The sequence below is a fragment of the Prinia subflava genome, chromosome 5, assembly GCF_021018805.1.
Source record: "Prinia subflava isolate CZ2003 ecotype Zambia chromosome 5, Cam_Psub_1.2, whole genome shotgun sequence".
NCBI classification, from domain to species: Eukaryota; Metazoa; Chordata; class Aves; order Passeriformes; family Cisticolidae; genus Prinia; species Prinia subflava.
Window position 1 is genome coordinate 15128569 of NC_086251.1, and position 17197 is coordinate 15145765.

A 17197-nucleotide genomic window follows, 5' to 3' on the forward strand; every position below is an offset into this window, starting at 1 on the left:
ACCCTTTATCTCAAAACCATCTGGTTTTTACCTACAAATCCACATCCTGCTTTTTCATCACATCCTTGGTGTGAAAAATGCATATTATATGGCTCTACACAGATATTTACTATATGTATTATGCTAGATTGGAAAGTTATGCTGTATTAACATTTTAATAATATAGTAAATGTAGTTTTGTAATTAAAATTAAGCTTTAGTAGTTAAAATAGAAACTATGTGTGTGAGGTATTCTTTTTATTAGCTCAAGAAAAGGAGAAGATAATCAAGAAATTCTTCACACAGAGATAACAATTACAGAAACCCCTAAATTTTCCAGAGGAGAGGGATTTATGGCTTTCCTTATCAACAGAAACAAACCTCTTCAAGCCTGACTTAGACTCAAAGGCACCTGGGGATTAACAGAAAATTTTCGACAAGTACCAGACGAATTTCTTGTTTTAAATAAAATATATGCATAATCATGAAGTGTTTTGTATATGTAATAGATTACTCCTCTTAAGGAGTAAATTCTCTTTTAACAGCGTCCTTTTCCTGGCTCACTTTTGTCCAGAAAGAGGTACCCAGCTTGGGCTGTAACTCTTTGCTGTTATTGTCTCATTAGTTGTCCTAACTCTTAATTGTTTAACCCTTATTACTATATTTGTATTATTATTTTTATAACCATTTTATTTTTATTAACCTTTTATAAATTTCTAAAACAAGCGATTGCCGTTTATCACACTTGGCCTCCAGGGAGGAGGGTTACAGGTTCTGTTGCCTTCTCCTGAGGCTGAGGTAAAGCTCCCAGCCGGCTTTGGATTGAGGCGTGAATGTGCAGAGATGCTCCTGTGCTATTTAACTGCTGGATTTCATCTTTTATTTGAAGCCCAACCCCTGCTCCTCCCCTGCAGGAAGAGCCCCTGTTCCACTGCTGCGTGTGTGCAGTGAGAACTGCGGATGCTTTAGTGCTCTGAACGTCCTCACAAAACAAAAACAAGCAAGTCATGACTGGAGAATTTCAGCCATCATTAGGTGTGAACAGAAATCCATAGCCAATCGTTCAGGTTTGAAGAATACTGCAAACATCATGTTCCCCTTTGTAAACAGCAAAATACCAGGAGTCCATTGACATAGAGCATCTACAGCCTTGGAAGATGGAACTGTGCAATTGCATAACCAGTGCCTGAGGAGCTGGAGTCACTGTTCCCTCCACAAGCCTCAGATAGAGCATTTAAAAGCCACGAGGAAGGGTTCAAGTGGGCTCTGCATGCTGGAGTTTCTGCAGAGCTGGGTAAGTCCCTCTCTAGGACTGCCTCCCAGAGGGCTACAGAGAGCTAAGAGCAACCCAAGAATCAGGCTATAACTGGCAGCCACAAAACACAGGCAAGAGCCACGTGAATTTAGGTAAAACATTCTAGTGTGTTACTGCCTCATTTTGGCTACCGAAAGTGCACTTTGCAGAGAAAAAAATACTGTCCAGTGCAGTATTAAATTATTTAAACCCAAACTGAGAAAGCACTTTTGGAAAGTAAAGAAACAAAGCTTCCTGTTTTCTACAGAAATCCATATATATGAAGCAACCTCCTCTGCCTTGCAGATCTCCAGCTTCAGCGAGCAGACACAGAGGCTTCCCTTGTGCTTCCTCACAGTTTCAGCTGCTGCTGAAGGTCATGAATCGAGCCTGCACTGCTCTGCAGTTTCTCTTGCACCAGCGGGTCTTCCTCCAGTCTGACCATTTCAATCACTCCACTGCTTCCAAGGATACATGGGAGACTTAAGAATACTTCACTGTTTATATTGCAACAGCCCTGAAACAACACATAAAGAACGCTGTCACACACAATTACTTATTTCTACTGCAACCACACAAAATGACCCGATTATTTTAATTAAGCAAGAATATTCCAACATATGGCACATTTGGATAGGTCAAAGTCCATTTCTTTTAGATACTGTGCAGTGGGTTACTGTACAGAAACTGTAAAATATTACTGTGCAGATAAAAATGTGCAAACCATGCCACACTTGGGGAATTTTTCCTACATAGATAGATAGATCTCTGTAATGCAGACCAAGTTTATACCACTAAACACCATTTCTCAGCTAGAACAAGCAGGGACACTGCATAGTACAGTATCATTAGTTCTTTTAGGACTGAACAAAATAAATTAAATAATGCAGCCTAAGAACTGGGGAAAAATTTTCAAATACTGATCCCATACAGAGTCTGCAAAAGAATTCATCAAACTTATATCCCTATAATTCAAATTTACACTGTAGCTTGTGTTTACTTTTGGAATTTGGGAAATTTTACGTTCTGTAGACACTTTCAAGTTTAAGAGACTTGTCACTCCTCTGTATCTATATTTAGGTCAGGAATGATTAAAAACTTCACTTGAAACACAATGATTTATTTAGGTATGTCCTTATACTCAATAAAATAAGCAGCCAGCTCAACTTCCCTGCACAGGGACATGCAAACTGTCCTTCTGAAGGGTCTAAATTGAAGTGAATAAATGTTTCTACATGGGCTTCCTCATCATACGGAATGACCTAATGCTTTAGTGAAGTCTCTTTGGAGAAACTTCAAACAAAATGCAGTCTACAATTTTAAATTAACTATTGCTTCATAATCTTCTCCTCTTAAGGAAAGAACTAAGGAGTAAAAAAGCAGCTGGTTCAAACTTAATCAAATAAAATACTGGCAGAAAATGCATTTTATACTTTCAGAAAAGATACAAAATTCTTCTGGCCCCCAAAAAAATCTACATTCAATACTGAACAATACGGAACTACAGCACACATTTCATTTGCCAAATCCAGCTATTCCAGGGGTTCTGGGCAGCAACATTAAATGTAGTTTCTCTCTGGACTTGTATTTTTAGGACAATAATCCACTTTTAATTTTGGTTTCAGATTAAAACAGTACATGATTTTTGCTCATTTTTGGACTGGAATTGAGAGCTGTTGTTGGAAGAAAGTAATGGGAGTAGCACTACTTCAGAACACTGAGATGTCTGTGCTGCTAAAATGAATGGTCATATCTGGTATAAATAATATAATTACACTGCCAACCAAAAGGTATGAATAACACATTTACCTTTGCCAGAGTGGATACAGAATGAACCTTTCTTTTATCTTTCACAATGCTGTCAGCCAAATCAGCGACCGAGAGCCCAACAGACCAAGATCTGTGACCTTTTCCCTTTAGGACTTCCATAGCTCTGTACATAAACCAGGAAAGGGAGAAAAACGTGCTCTTTAGATTGTAATTATTCCTATTTTGGTTTTTATTAAAACCCAAAATACAGGTTTAAGTGTACCACACAGGGTAAAGTATACTATAAAAATATGATTCTCCTCTTTTGGAAAACAACACAATGGAATAAAGAATTGCTGAGAAGAATTTCTTTACAATATTTTTTCTCTGCACTTTTAACAATTCTCTTTTCTGTCAAGAGGTGTAACTGATAATGAAATCAGTTAAATTCAAACTGGTGCTTTACTTTGAAGCAAATGCTTCTGAAAAAAGTGGGCCAGAAGGCTTGTCTAGTGCTTGTTTTACATCCACAATCAAACTGCTCTGATATTCTGCTGCGGTGTCTCCTCACATTGCCACAGGCACAATGTTAGTAAGAATTTCAGAAAAACAGTGCCCATATACACATCCATAAAAGTGAATAACAACTTGACCTACAATTTCCTATAAGCTCAATGTATGGACATTCAAGAGCAAGCTTCCCCCACTTCATGAAGAGCTGAAGAACATGTAAACATCAAGGGAAAAAAAAGGTTATAATGGTACTACCTGTTAGCCACCTTTTCCCTTGAGTTACGAGCAGCAATTGCTTCTGTCTGATGTGCAACTACATTACAGCTGGTCCATGATGGTACTAAATAGAAACAACCCAAAAGAAAAAAACAAGGCATTTGAGGTTGTGGTTTGTTTTGATTTTTTTCTTCTTGTGACAAATGACAAATACTTTTGCTACTACTCCAGGTCTACAGACTTTGGTACTCCAAAACTGCATTACTTAAAGCCATTGTTCTGAGAATTTACCACTCTTCTTATTACTTTTCATTACCTTCATTGCTTTTCTCAATTATTATTTCATTATTCAGTTACTGGGCACTGCCAGGACATTACATGCTCATAGTCATAAAAAAGCATCACTTTACCTTTGTCCTCCCCTTGTTCACCAACGACCCAGGCATCTTTTGCCAGCACCTCTGCTTTCAAAAGGTTGGTCAGCATGTACTGAAATCTCTCTGAATCGAGATTGGCACCTACTCCAATTACTCTGCTTTTGGGAAATGAGCTCAGCTTCCACGACACAAATGTCATTACTTCCACTAAATGTCAAAGAAAAAACATGTTGCCAATGAAGGACCACTCAAAATTCAACTCAACTGCAAATTACGAATCATCATTACAAAAAACTCTGGACTTCTTTACTTTAGAAAAGGCATAAGCAGGTAAGAACACATTGGTAGTTTACTTCAACCTAAAACACAAAGTTGGTGGGGAAGAAGTGAAAAAATAAGAACAATAATGGTAAGAGAGTAAGAAGAGCTGTGTTCAATGCATTACAGGACAGAGGCTCACACTTCTTTCCCTTTCCTAAGTAGTGAGTTTGCTTTGGCTTAGTTCACAGTACCACTGACCTGCAAATTTAAACCTTCCACCAAAATGTAGCTGCAATATTTACTATTAATGCTACACTTTGTATATGAGTAGCCTGTAAGTGTGGTCCTCTGGCACATAACACATGGATCTATCCTTCCTGCACAGGAGAAATGTGCACATAAAACTCACAGCTGACAAGACAACAGCCAATGGGTGCTAATGATGTAGACACAGTCAGGTTGAAACCACGCACAGAAACATACAGAAATACATACCTGTGACACAAAACAAGTACACTATTTTCTTTATCTTGGTAACAGTAAAGAAAAAACCCTCAAAGACAGTGTCCTGCTCAAAGCTGAAAAGGAAAACATCTTTCAGAGTAGCAAGAAATTTTGACTAACCAGGTGTATTCAGCAGTAAAATATTTTTAAAGCAGGCCAGAGAAAAAGCCAAGTGAGGGACAGAACATTCTGCAGAGTATCAGGATACCTGGATGAGAAGCAACAAGGAGAACAGCGTTCTGACTGTAGTGGGAGACTGCTGGAATAATTCCTCTGAACAAATCCACGTTGCTTTGTATGACATCGAGGTAAGTCTGAGCATTACCCAGAGAATTAACTGTAAGCACCACAACTTTGGAATCAGCTGAAGCAGAAAAATCTGAAAATATAAAGAAAGCACAGTTTGAAATTTATGTAATTCTATTGAGTTTGGGATGCAAAACCAAGAGCTGTTCTAAAGGCTGAACTACAGCATCCAGCTTAATAAGGGATTCCTTGCCTCCTGTCCCCCTCATATCCCCCAGTGTGGAATTTGGGGCATTGCCACAGCACCTACAGAACACAGCTCTCCCACAGAACTACTTTCCTGTTTTATAGGTGCCAAACACAAAAGGCAAACTACAATTTGTTGTACTACAAGGTTACAGAGCAGAGACCAGAAAACATCTAGACAGCTTTGACAGATAAACTTTTCCAACTTTTCTTGGAAAGAAAGAAAAAAAATCCATGAAAAAGCTCCTTAACTTTTATTCCAACTGTTAAAGAAGGGGAAGACCTTTACTCCTTTATCTGAGGCTTCTTCTATAATTTTTCATCTTATACCTTAATCAAGGGCACACATAGACAACCATGAAAAGCACTCCAAAAGTCTGTTCATTAACTCAAATCAAAACAGTTTGTATTTATTAGCCCAAAGAAGCACACAGCCACGCTTGCTGCAGGAATTTGTAAGTCCAAGCTGCCTTGAGCAGGTATCTGTGAGTATCTGAGTGCCACACAGGTGATCAGCCTGGACACAGAAACAGGGTGATTTGTCTGGAACCAGCTTGTTTTTTGGAACCAGCTGAAGCCAAAGCAGACTCTAATGCACTGACAAATTAAACCCATACTAAGCAGGATATAATTAATACCAGCTTGCCCCAAACCTAGATATAAACATACTGAAACAGCAGGTGACAGCATACAAACATTTTGTAGCATTGTAACACTACCAAGCTTCTTATAGCACAGCTGAATGCAAACACACAACAGGCAACCACAGAGGCACAAAAAGATTTGTGGCACAGTTGCACAACCAGGGTTCAGGAAAAAAGGTGTGCTGGGAGTAAAACCTGCAAGACAAGATCAAAGAATGTACAGCAGGCAATGCCAGGTGCAGAATAAGCCATAACAATGCCTGGTGGAACCAGAACAAGTCCCTGGCCCCAAAATAAGATAAATTAAAAGTGAAGCACAAGAAAACCCCTCATTTCATCTTGCAAAGGGTGCAAAGAACATGGAAATGTGACACGTAAGCAAGGAAGAATGTTAGTAATTTCAGTTCCAGCTTTCCCTTCTGAGCTGCATGGCCTCAGCCTCTGCCACCATCAAAGACCATCAAGGGTGCATCTGGTCATTAATTACAGAGGCATGGCATTGCCTCTGTTGAATTGTATGCTAAAGCAATATGAGGACAAGGTTATTAAGAACTCCTTGTTTGAGTATGCAGTGATAGAGATGAAGGACTCACTATTGGCCATGTGCATGCTTAATGAACATCAAGCTAGGAAAGCAGCACTTTGAAAAACACCTTTATTTGTCAGCCTTCTGAACACTGCTTGCACAGCCTTCACTAATTCCTATGCAAATATTTTCCCCCTTCCCTCCCTCTCTCTGCCCATGACACAGAAGTTCTAGCTTGGCTTCTCTGTATTTCTGCAGGAGTCCAATTTCAGCATTATCCTCTTACCTGCAAGTACAGACTGCCTATGTGCCACTGTATGTCCCCGGGTGTCCTGCTCTTGTTAAAACAAGCAGAAGCACACACAGTACAGCACCCACTCCTGTTCCAGAAACATCTCATACCTTTGCTGATCTCCACATTTGGCACAGCAAAAATCTCCAAATCCATGGTCCCTCCTTTTGCTGCACCTTCAGAAAGATCCAAAAGAACCACCTTGTCTGCAACACCCTGCATGAATAAAAATAATAGAGATCAATAATAAACCAAAACTTTTTCTCGTGGGATTAAGGAATAAAAACCAAAATTTGTCCCATTTTAGTGTTTGCTGTACTGTGTACAAATCAAAAAAAAATTACTGGTCAAAATTACAGCCAAATCACAAGGAAAAGGACATAGTTTAGGAAGTCCACCTGGAAAAAACCACATTGCAAAATGAACAAAAAACTCACAAGACTATTTCTGGGAAGTCAGAAATGTTGACATTACTGCTGTGTCTAATATACAGCTGTGATGAAGTACAGCCCATCTACAGACCATCCTTTTCCAGGGAACTAGGAGATCCCAGTTGTAAGAGGCTATTGCTGAGATAAGAATCCTTTAGGGATTTTCAAAGTAAGTGAACTCAATATTCAACCTTTTGAATTTAAAAAGCTGACTGAGAAACCAGAGCAGAAAACTAACACCTCTGCGTGTCCATAAGTTAACTGAAGAGACAAAAGATCTAACCAGAGACAGCTGTTAAAACTGATGAGGTATTCCTTAGTGTCAGGTATTAAGAACTAGACTGGAATCCTCTCTCTTAATCAGGTCTCTTGCTATTTTTAATAATTATGTACCTTTGCTGCAACTGCTAGGACACATGCAATACCAAGATCTCCAGCTCCAACAACAGTAATTTTGTTAAAACATCCTTCATTTCTGCCTCCAGTTTTACTCCTTGATTTCATGTCAGTGTCTCCTGCAGTTAAAAGAAAACCACAAACTTAGCTGCTGGTCCACACTGTAACAATACAAGTATTGCTGCTTCATAAAGGATCATGGTTGTGCCAGAGTTCAGTCAGGTTACATGGACTTTTTCAGAACAGCAGCCAAGACTGACCACAGAAAATCCACCACAACTTGCAAGGTGTAAAACAAATATTCCTCTTTAGATGTGAAGGTTTTTTTCACTAAGTGAAAATAGACGAGCATGACAATAGCAATAAACACTAATACCACAAAACCAGCACATCCTTCACTGCTGTTACAGGTGTGCATACAGACCATGGTCACAAAATTTGTAAAATATAAACCATGTAGGTTTCTTTGTGACATCAAAGTGAGTGTCTTTTGTAAGAACATTAGAAATGAGTCCATGAAAACATCCCCACCTTCAGTAATCTTTGCAATATAGGAGAGAAGTTCTGATTGCCTGGCTGCATCAGAAGATGACAGTGAGTACAAAGGGAGCTCCTCCTCAAACTTTGCAATCATTTCCTTGATTAATCCAATGAGAGTTGATTTAGGCTGAAATAGAGCAGACAAACAGAAGACAAAACAGCTGAACAGCTATTTCATATAGTGCTATCAGCTGTGAACCGCCAGAGCCATACAAAATTTAATCAAATTATAAATACTGACACTCTTAACATTTACACAAACACCTAAGGGAGAGAAAAGGCTCACTTTGAGAAGATACTTTCCAAATAGGAGTATGAATTAAAAGGAATTCAACAAAAGGAATTCTAAAATTGAAATTACCAGTAGTTTTTGATGGCATCCATGAATATGTGGAAGCCTTTGATACAGCCACATCCAGTATTATAAAAGAGACAAGTCCTAGCTAAAGAGAAGTTAGTTCAGCCTTCTTAGATGAGCTCAACTGTCCAGAGTTCTGGCAACTCAGTCCTCCTCCAGGTAAAACACACTGTGAAGTCAGCAGAAGTTCCCTTAGGAATTTCTGTATCAATAATGTAAAATACAGCCCATTCATTTCAAAAAGCTGGCATTCATTAAATAATTTTTACTGGCCTAGCAGTCATACTGTAGTGAGTAATTTAATACAGCACATAAAATCACTTAACAACAGTATTGACTTTTGAATCTCTGTGCTGTTTTAGAGTTCTGCCAAAAGAGACACCCAAAAGGCAGAAACTTCCACTGAACTTTCCTGAGGGATACAACCGGTCTCACTGCTCGTAGCAACAAAGTATCATAAGGTTTATATTGCTTTGTAAAGAATCAGCCCCTTTTTTCCTTAAAATCACTTCCAACTGCCTTTACAAGCTGGGGCTGCTGGAAAGCTCCACGTGATACCACGCAGTATTCCCAAATGCTTCCCTCCCCTGTCAGCCACTCCACCTCTTACATGGCTCCAGTTCTGCAGGTAGGGCAAATAAATCCTGCCCCGTGCATCCACGTGTCTCCCCACGGCAATGCCCATGTTTGCAGTGGGCTTCAGGAAACAAATGGGGGGAGCAAAGGGATGAGAATCCAGGATCCACAGGCAAACGGGTATGTTATAGGAATTACCTGTTCAACACAGAAGAAAAGCCATTACCAACTTCTGCACTGAGAAGGGGCACTGAAGACCAGTCGTGTGTGATGTGATTCACACTTTGAAATAACAAAGGAAAGAAGCCTGACAGATCACTTCCAGATCCACACTGGAAAATATTTATATTACTTAGGCTAATTAATAAAACCAGAGCAACTTGAAGTGCTACTGATTGTGCCTTTCTTAATATAAATCTCTGCTGTTGTTTTGCTTCCTATGGGCCTCTCTCAGCCAACATGTGCCCTTTTCCTAGCAAAGAAAGGTTTCAGATACCTATATATATATATTTCATACTTATTTAATAACTTAACACCTAGTGCAAAAAAGCATCCATAAGGAGCTTTGCATCAGACTTCAAAGGCTTTAAGTTGAAAATAAAACATTGCCTACAAGTTATTTTTGGACACTGTCTGTACAAGTGCAGGTCTCAGAGAGTTCACACAAGCTCCATTAGCACACCAAAGTGTTTGCCAACATGGTCTCAAACAACACCATATTTTAAATAGTTAATTTACTTATTTAATTAATAGCACCTAGTTTTAGCATCTGTGCACTTGTTTGTGCAGTAGAAGTGACGTCTGCCAATTCAAACAAAACATTTTCTTGTCCCCTTTGAAGATACTGCACAGTGAATTGTTAAGAGGCAACACCCCACACATTTTACATTTGGAGTCATAACTGGCAAGAAAATTACATTTGATTTATCTTACCATATTTCACCGGAACAGTGCCACTAAAGTTCAGGAGGTCCTTCTGGGATCCATCCTTGAAGGCTGAAATTAAAAATGCAATTAAAAAAAACCCCAAACCAACTCCTTTCAAAGCAATCGCATCCACAACTACAACAGTACAACAGTGATTTTTCTTTAGAAATCAAATACTCTCCTCCTGGAAGAACCAAGAGTAGAACATTAGTAAGATCCCCCTCCACATTTTTAAATATTTCCCTAATGGAATTTTAAAAAAATTTCCATTGGTACAAGTAAGCACATCATTAGCCTGAAAACCCCTTGTCCTGGGTAATTCTGATGTTTGGGAATTTCCAGTCAGGCTGAGGGATTCTGGAAGTCACACACTATAAGCTAAAGATACCTTCAAAATACCTTCAGTACAATAATGAAATATGGGGAAAATGGTGTTACATATAAAGAATTTAAAGCATCAATCTTCTATAATTATTGTCAGGTTGAAGTAAGATGAAGTAAATGAGTTGTTGAGGTTTTTATATGTATGCATCCCTGGAAGAGCATTCAGGAACAGTAACGTGAGGTAAGAAATTTTACTGCAAGTCAGCATACAGACAGGAACACAACAGAAATATATTCACATTCTATTATACACAGTCTACATTTAGGGCAGGTAAGAATCCCCACAAATAGTTCAGAGTAACTGGATATCACTTCTTACTGTATGTGTCCATGGAGAACGTGAAGTTGGGGTAGGTCTTGCTAACATTCTTCAGCTCTTCTATGGTCAGGTCTCTGAACTTATACTGGGAAGGGGGAGAAAAAATAAGGAAAGAAGTTTCACTTCAAAGGCTTCTGTATAAGAGATGGGGAAAAGGACACTATAGAAGGCAAAAACACAAGAAGGGGAAGGTAATAATTACTTCTAGTATTATAAATAGTTTTGATGTGAAATAAATTATCAAAAAGAATTAATTACAAAAAAGCTTTAAAGCTATTGCAGGTCTGCTGTTGCTACATAGGAGTTCTGAAATTCTGAACATTACTCCTTATATACCATTTCTTCCCCTTTACAGCTGTGTGAGCAGAAGTTTAGTAAAATTTAGTCTCCTCTAAACACATTAAAAAGAATATAAAAATATGAACCTCTTGGAAAAATGAGGTTATTTTCTTACTGACAAGGTAAACTCAGATCCACCTGCACACATTTTAGAAGAGTCTACCAAGATGTCGCTTTCCACAAACGTGACAAATGTCTAAGTAATTAGCCTCTGGGATTTTTTTTTTTATTATTTTTAAGTTGTCCTTGAGAGCTGAGAAAAGGAATCACTGCTGCTTCATTAAGACTGTCCCCAGCCAGTCCAATACGTGAACTCCAAGAGATTTGCATCCTCCCACATCCCAAAGTTACAAGGAGTATTTTCCACTTCCTAGATTAGAGCCTCTGCTTCTCATTTAGCAAACCTGGTGCTGTTTTTTTGGAACCCTTGCCTAAGCAAACAAAACTGCTGCCTGACAGTGGCTTAAAGAGCTGCTCACTGCCCTGGAATAATTGTCACAAAACAGTAGCTAAAATCGAATTTCTCTTCAGTCTGTCACCCCGGCAGCAATGCAACAGCTACGGGCGTGGCACAATTATTTTCTACTGCCTACACGAAAACACAGAGCTGCTGACAAGAAACACCTTTTAGTCAGCTTTCCCCATCGCTGTATTCTGCAAAGTCATGCAGAAAAAAGAAAAATAAAAAGAATCCAATGTTCTCTAATTATGAATTTCTACACAACTTACACTTAGGACATTTTTTGGAGGCATTGATACATCTGGTTGTGAAACCGAAGTCATCTTTCCCCAGCTGGCCTCCTTCTATTCGTAATACAAAACGAGGCATTCCTATCAAATAATTTGTCCTCTTCTAAAGAGCACAGGATTTACGAGGCGACTCAGATACAGACTTCCTCATTTCGCACCCAAAGTTATTTGGCATGCCCAAAGCTTAAATACACCCAGCTCAGTTTCTCACATGGAAATTAAAACGCTCGGAGGATGCTACAACAACGCGTCTGTGCTCCTAAGGTGTGGAGGCGCTAAGGCGGGGAACGCCACCAAAAGCAGGAAAAGTTATCAATTTCCAATGAGAGAAGAGCAACGCTTCAGTCCTGAGGCACGGCGTAAACTAGGGGGATAAACTGATATGTGGTGCAACTTAAAGCTCGGCTGCAGTAGGACAGCGCAAGCACGGGGATGCGAAGGGACGGGACGGGACGGGACGGGACGGGACGGGACGGGACGGGACGGGACCCCTCAGCCCCGCCGGCTCCCTCAGCCCCTCAGCGCCGCCGCGCGCCCCCTCCCCGCGCCGCCCGCGCGCACCTTGCCCAGCTGCCTCCGCAGCGCCTCCTCCGCCTGCGCCATGGCCGCTGCGCCTTCCCGGCGGCCCCCGCGCCGCCAGCGCCGCCCCTCAGCGCGGCGGGCTGGCCTCAGCCGGGGAGACGGGGCTGGTCCGATTGTCTTAAACCGGGATCTGCTTTAAAGCCTAATCAGCAGGAAAGAATACCTGATCAGATGAAGAGGCGCCAGCCAGCGTCCTGTCAAGGACATCGGTGAATGAACAAGCTTTAAGGATGCAGTAAGTGTAGATGTTATTGATAGAATCACAAACTATGCTGAGTTGATAGAGAGGCACCAGGATCATGGTGTCCCGCTCCTGGCCCTGCACATGACACCCCAAGAGTTAAGCCATGGGCTTGAGAGCATTGTCCAGACGCTTCTTGAACCCTGTCAGGCTCGGTGCTGTGACCACTGCCCTGGGGAGCTGTTCCAGTGCCCAACAACCCTTTGGGTGAGGAACCCTTTCCTGACATCCAGCCCAAACCTCCCCTGACACCGTCATGCCATTTCCTCAAGTCCTGTCACTGTCACCACAGAAAGAGATCAGTGTCTGCCTCCCTGCCTCCCCTCAAGAGGAAGCTGTAACTGCAGTGGTGTCTTCTCTCAGTCTCCATCAGGATGAACAAGCCAAGTGACCTCATCCCCTTCTTCAGCTCCCTTTCCAGACCCTTCCCTGTACACTTCCCCATCCTTGTGACCATACACAGATATTATAGGAATGCAGGGATTTCTTCCCTCTGTGTTGACAGTATCAAAACTGATTTGCAACTTTATGGAATTACAAGTATGTAAATACAAACCTGACGTAATTTATTTCCCTACATTAGTCTCTTATTTTTTAAGCCTCCCTACCACACAGCAAAGACCAGAAAACTGCCTTTTGGAAAGTGGGCCATGCAAGTCTGATGGCAAATTCAGTGGAAAACACAGTAGGTTCAGCAAGGTAAAGGGTGACAAATGCCAGTTCTGTCCCCCTAACTGACCAGAAAACTGACAGAACAGAGCAGACCAAGCTTGATAGTAGCACGTTTTTACAAGCAGAAAGATCTTGAGAAAGCTCATACCATCTTTTTCTCCCTCACTGATACGAGGCCTGAAGCAGACAGTAACTAAGAGCACAGGCTGTTGATACAGTCATAGCAAAAAATAACTAGGTTTGAAACAATCTTCATTACGCTTCTCCATCATACGTAATGTTTAATGATACCGATTCTGCTTCTGTGCTGAAATTGTGTGTGATGTAATGAAGGATGTTACGGCTTAAACGTTCAGTTTGGAAAGTAGCACAAGACAATCCTTCAGGAACTGGTATTGCAGATTCCAGCAAGTGCTACACATCTTTTGCCCAGCAAGCACAGTACCTCTTCAGTTAAACTGTTACAGAATGATGAGCATGAACATTTATCTAAACATTTTAAGAGATGATTTGAAAATAATTTTGTTTCACAAAGGTCTTAGCGTAGACTAATGTTTGAGAATAAAACATTTGTTTTAAGTTTTTAATCTCAAGAATCTAAATTTTTCATTTCTTATTATTTCACGGTAAAAGCAACTGTGAAAGTCTGATCTATATTTACAGATATTAGTAAGGTTGATATTTGGAAATGCTTTTAAAAGCTCTGTGTTCATACATAACCAAAACAATCACAGCAACCAGGACAGTGAGCACATCCCTGTGGCAGTGACACTGCTCCTGGTAGTACTGTTTCTCTTTGGGGCTTAGAAGTCACCCTTGACTAAGCTTGCACCCAAACTACAGATTCAAATTTCTTAGTACTACTCACTCTTCAAACCCATTTCAGTTCCAAGCTGGGTCTGTGCCCTCTCACTCAAAATCTTCTCTAAACATCATTTGCGATTAATAGCTCTGTACTACATCAGCAGAGTATTGCCAATTCATCTCTGGCTAATGGAACACCTTGCTAGCAGGCTGACACACAGCCTTGTTACCCCGTGTACCCTCCAGCAGTTCCTCTGCCCCCATCACTGGGAACACTCTTCCAAATGAAGCCATGGAACTTTGCATATATTCTTACCAAACAAGCTATAGAAATTCTCCCAAGCTGGGATTTATCAAGCAATACATCCAGTTCTTATACTATTACAATTCTTCACTGCATAAAAGGTCGTCCTATGTATTAAAAATTAGCATTTTGCCAGCAGTACAGATCTTCCTCCTGACTGAGATGTTTTCTTTGAGACTTGGTAGAAAAGTTAAGATGGTTAATGAAACAGAAAATAGACTGCAATTTCTCAAGTGCTGAGGGAGAGGGCAAAGCAAAATGACAGTCTTGGGGTGACATGGATCTTGTCTTGCAGCCTACAGCTTTGGAATTTTATTCAGCTCTACACAAGAGGAAAATTACATCTTTTTTACAGCCTCGAACTTTCATACTCTAAACACTAGTCTCATTATTCTGCCTGTGAACATCCTATATCTATAGGGATGCTAGCTTCGAGCAAAGCCAAGGGAAAGGATTCTTAACAACAGGAAACTACCATCCAGGAAGCATTTTAAAGGATTTTCTCTAGTGGAGAAAATCATGTAATGGTGTGAGTTGTCTGAATTAACTTAAGAGTAATGGAATAGAAATTACAAGTTGAACTTGTAAATATTAAATGCTATGGGAAAAATCTGCCCTTCTAAAACATACTCAAGTGATCATCTCAGATACCAAAGACTGGAAAATTAATGCAGATCAACCACAACACAAGTGGCAGGAGCAAGCTTCCTAACAAAACCAAACCACCTTCAGCTCTGGGAATATCATGACTAAGAGCATTAATCTCAATGTTCCCCTTTGTTCTGAACACCCAGCAAGTCACCCATGTGTGTGATCTACACTGGGACCATTTTATATATGCCATAACAACCACTTTCCATGCACACCCAACCAAGGCTGCATTTGAGCCTGCAGCTGTGAGTACATCAGCCCTCACTGCAAACTGTAAAGCACTAGAGACACTTTGCACAGCACAGTTATATTCTCCTGCCAGCTTCAGCCTCTCACACTGCCTGCAAACAGGGCTTCCCACAGGCCGGGGCCGCATCGTGTGCTGCCATTGCCACGCTCCCTTTTGTACACAGCTGGCAAACAAGCCAGGCTAATACAGGGGTTGCTGGTACCCCCTTTGGGCTGGGAAGAGGGTGGTAACAGCAGCACATCCCCCTGCCTGAACTCTCCATATTCACCTTGCGGGACAGGGTGCCTGCCTGTGTATCATTTACAGTCACATTTGACACTACGGTGGAGGTCTCAGAAACCCTTCCTACACATTCTGGACACATCAAAAACCAGATAAAGTGCCCCTCCTGTCCAAAAATAACCATAATCAGTGTTATCCATCAGCCACAGAGCAGCAGGTCAATCTACAGATGCTCTGCCGTACCATACATATTTCTTTTGACGTGTGTATTGACATGTGTAAGGACCACAAGCCATCCATACAACACGAGGGCTGGAAGAAGATGGCAGGGAGAATTATTGCCTTGTCGTGATAGGGAGCTGAGGACAGGCCCACTACAAACATCATGTACCCTTAGTTGTATCATTGAAGGAAGCTACTTACCTCTCTAAGAAATCCATGAGAGCTTTAATACATGGAGAAGCACATGTAAGGCACTCACACAGCCTTTTGTACTCAGTGTGTTCACAGGTATGTGTTCAGTTATTCCCATGCACTCTACACTCAAGTGTTTTTCAAATCAGAATCAAGTCAACTCCTTCAACCAAAAAAACCCTACTGAAACTCTTGATTCTTTAAATCGTTGATTGCCGTCAACTTTCAGACACGGTGTGAAAGATGGCATCAAACACTTGCCTGTTCTCAAGCAAGGAATGTTGAGAAAGTTACATCCAGGGTACAAAAAATTCATGAATTTGCCAGTGGAGGGAGAAGGATGTAGGCAAAACCTCAGACTCCCATAAAGAACTAAAAAGAGGAATCCTCAAAGCAAATTAAGTACCAGGTGGGGTGGAAAAACAGAACTATTGGTTGTAGACAGAAGTCAGAACTAAAACTCATATTTGATTACTTCAGGAATGACCTCTGTTCTTAATTTCATTCCACAGAGCAGGGTATGTCAAAGGCTTTTTACATTCCCAGGCTCATGGAAAAATAAATGTTTCCATATGCAGTTCTAGGGGTAAGAACAGGCTATCTATGGGATAAATAAATTGCAGTTCTGTCCTGTGGAAGTGAAATGTTATTCCAAATAAACTACAATTGAAAGCTGTTCTCAAACAAGGGAAACCTGTAATTACTTTTTTTCCCCCAATCTGAATACAATAATTTTGCTTCCAGAAGTAGCTTTACTGGCTGGGTTAAGATGTAGGATCTACTCAGTGTAGAACCACCCTCCACCGGAGCAGAAGACCTTTGCCTTGAAATAACAGATGAGATTGACTGATCACAGCTATTGAGATACATTAAAAATCTCCAGGGAATTCCATGCAAGGTAGTTCCAAAGAAGGGAAGATTTCATGCCTTTAAAACAAGGTACTCATAGGACACATTAAATGCAGATTTGCAATATTTTAAAGGAATATCTTTTAAGCACAAGAGTTTGCAAGCATTGCTGTTCCTCGTACAGGCAGGTGGGCTCGCTGATGTGTATCCATTCATCCATTTGGAAGTGGGTCACAGCACCAGCTGATCAGAACAGTCACTTACTCCCACCATCAAAGCAGAAAACCCTCCCCGAGGAGACAGCCATCAAGGGAATTCAGACTCCTTACATGGGAATACGG

The 17197-nt window shown here is 40.7% G+C and overlaps 1 protein-coding gene across 3 annotated transcripts; it reads right to left on the minus strand.

Annotated features, from left to right (window-relative positions):
- Positions 1-222: 222 nt before the first annotated feature.
- UEVLD (UEV and lactate/malate dehyrogenase domains) lies at positions 223-12508 on the minus strand. Of its 3 annotated transcripts, XM_063398122.1 has the most exons (12): positions 12429-12508; positions 10779-10863; positions 10082-10144; positions 9183-9346; positions 8206-8341; positions 7672-7793; positions 6958-7063; positions 5102-5272; positions 4162-4335; positions 3791-3875; positions 3083-3206; positions 223-1790 (listed from the first exon to the last, which is right to left on the minus strand). In XM_063398122.1, exons 1-12 carry the CDS (start codon positions 12468-12470, stop codon positions 1626-1628), a joined length of 1437 nt encoding a protein of 478 aa, XP_063254192.1. In that variant the 5' UTR covers positions 12471-12508; the 3' UTR covers positions 223-1625. The 3 variants fall into 3 exon arrangements, with proteins under 3 accessions (XP_063254192.1, XP_063254193.1, XP_063254194.1); XM_063398123.1 differs by lacking the exons at positions 10082-10144; positions 10779-10863; positions 12429-12508 and adding an exon at positions 8576-8741 and having other exon boundaries at positions 9183-9293; XM_063398124.1 differs by lacking the exons at positions 223-1790; positions 3083-3206; positions 3791-3875; positions 4162-4335 and adding an exon at positions 4336-4967.
- Positions 12509-17197: the final 4689 nt, after the last annotated feature.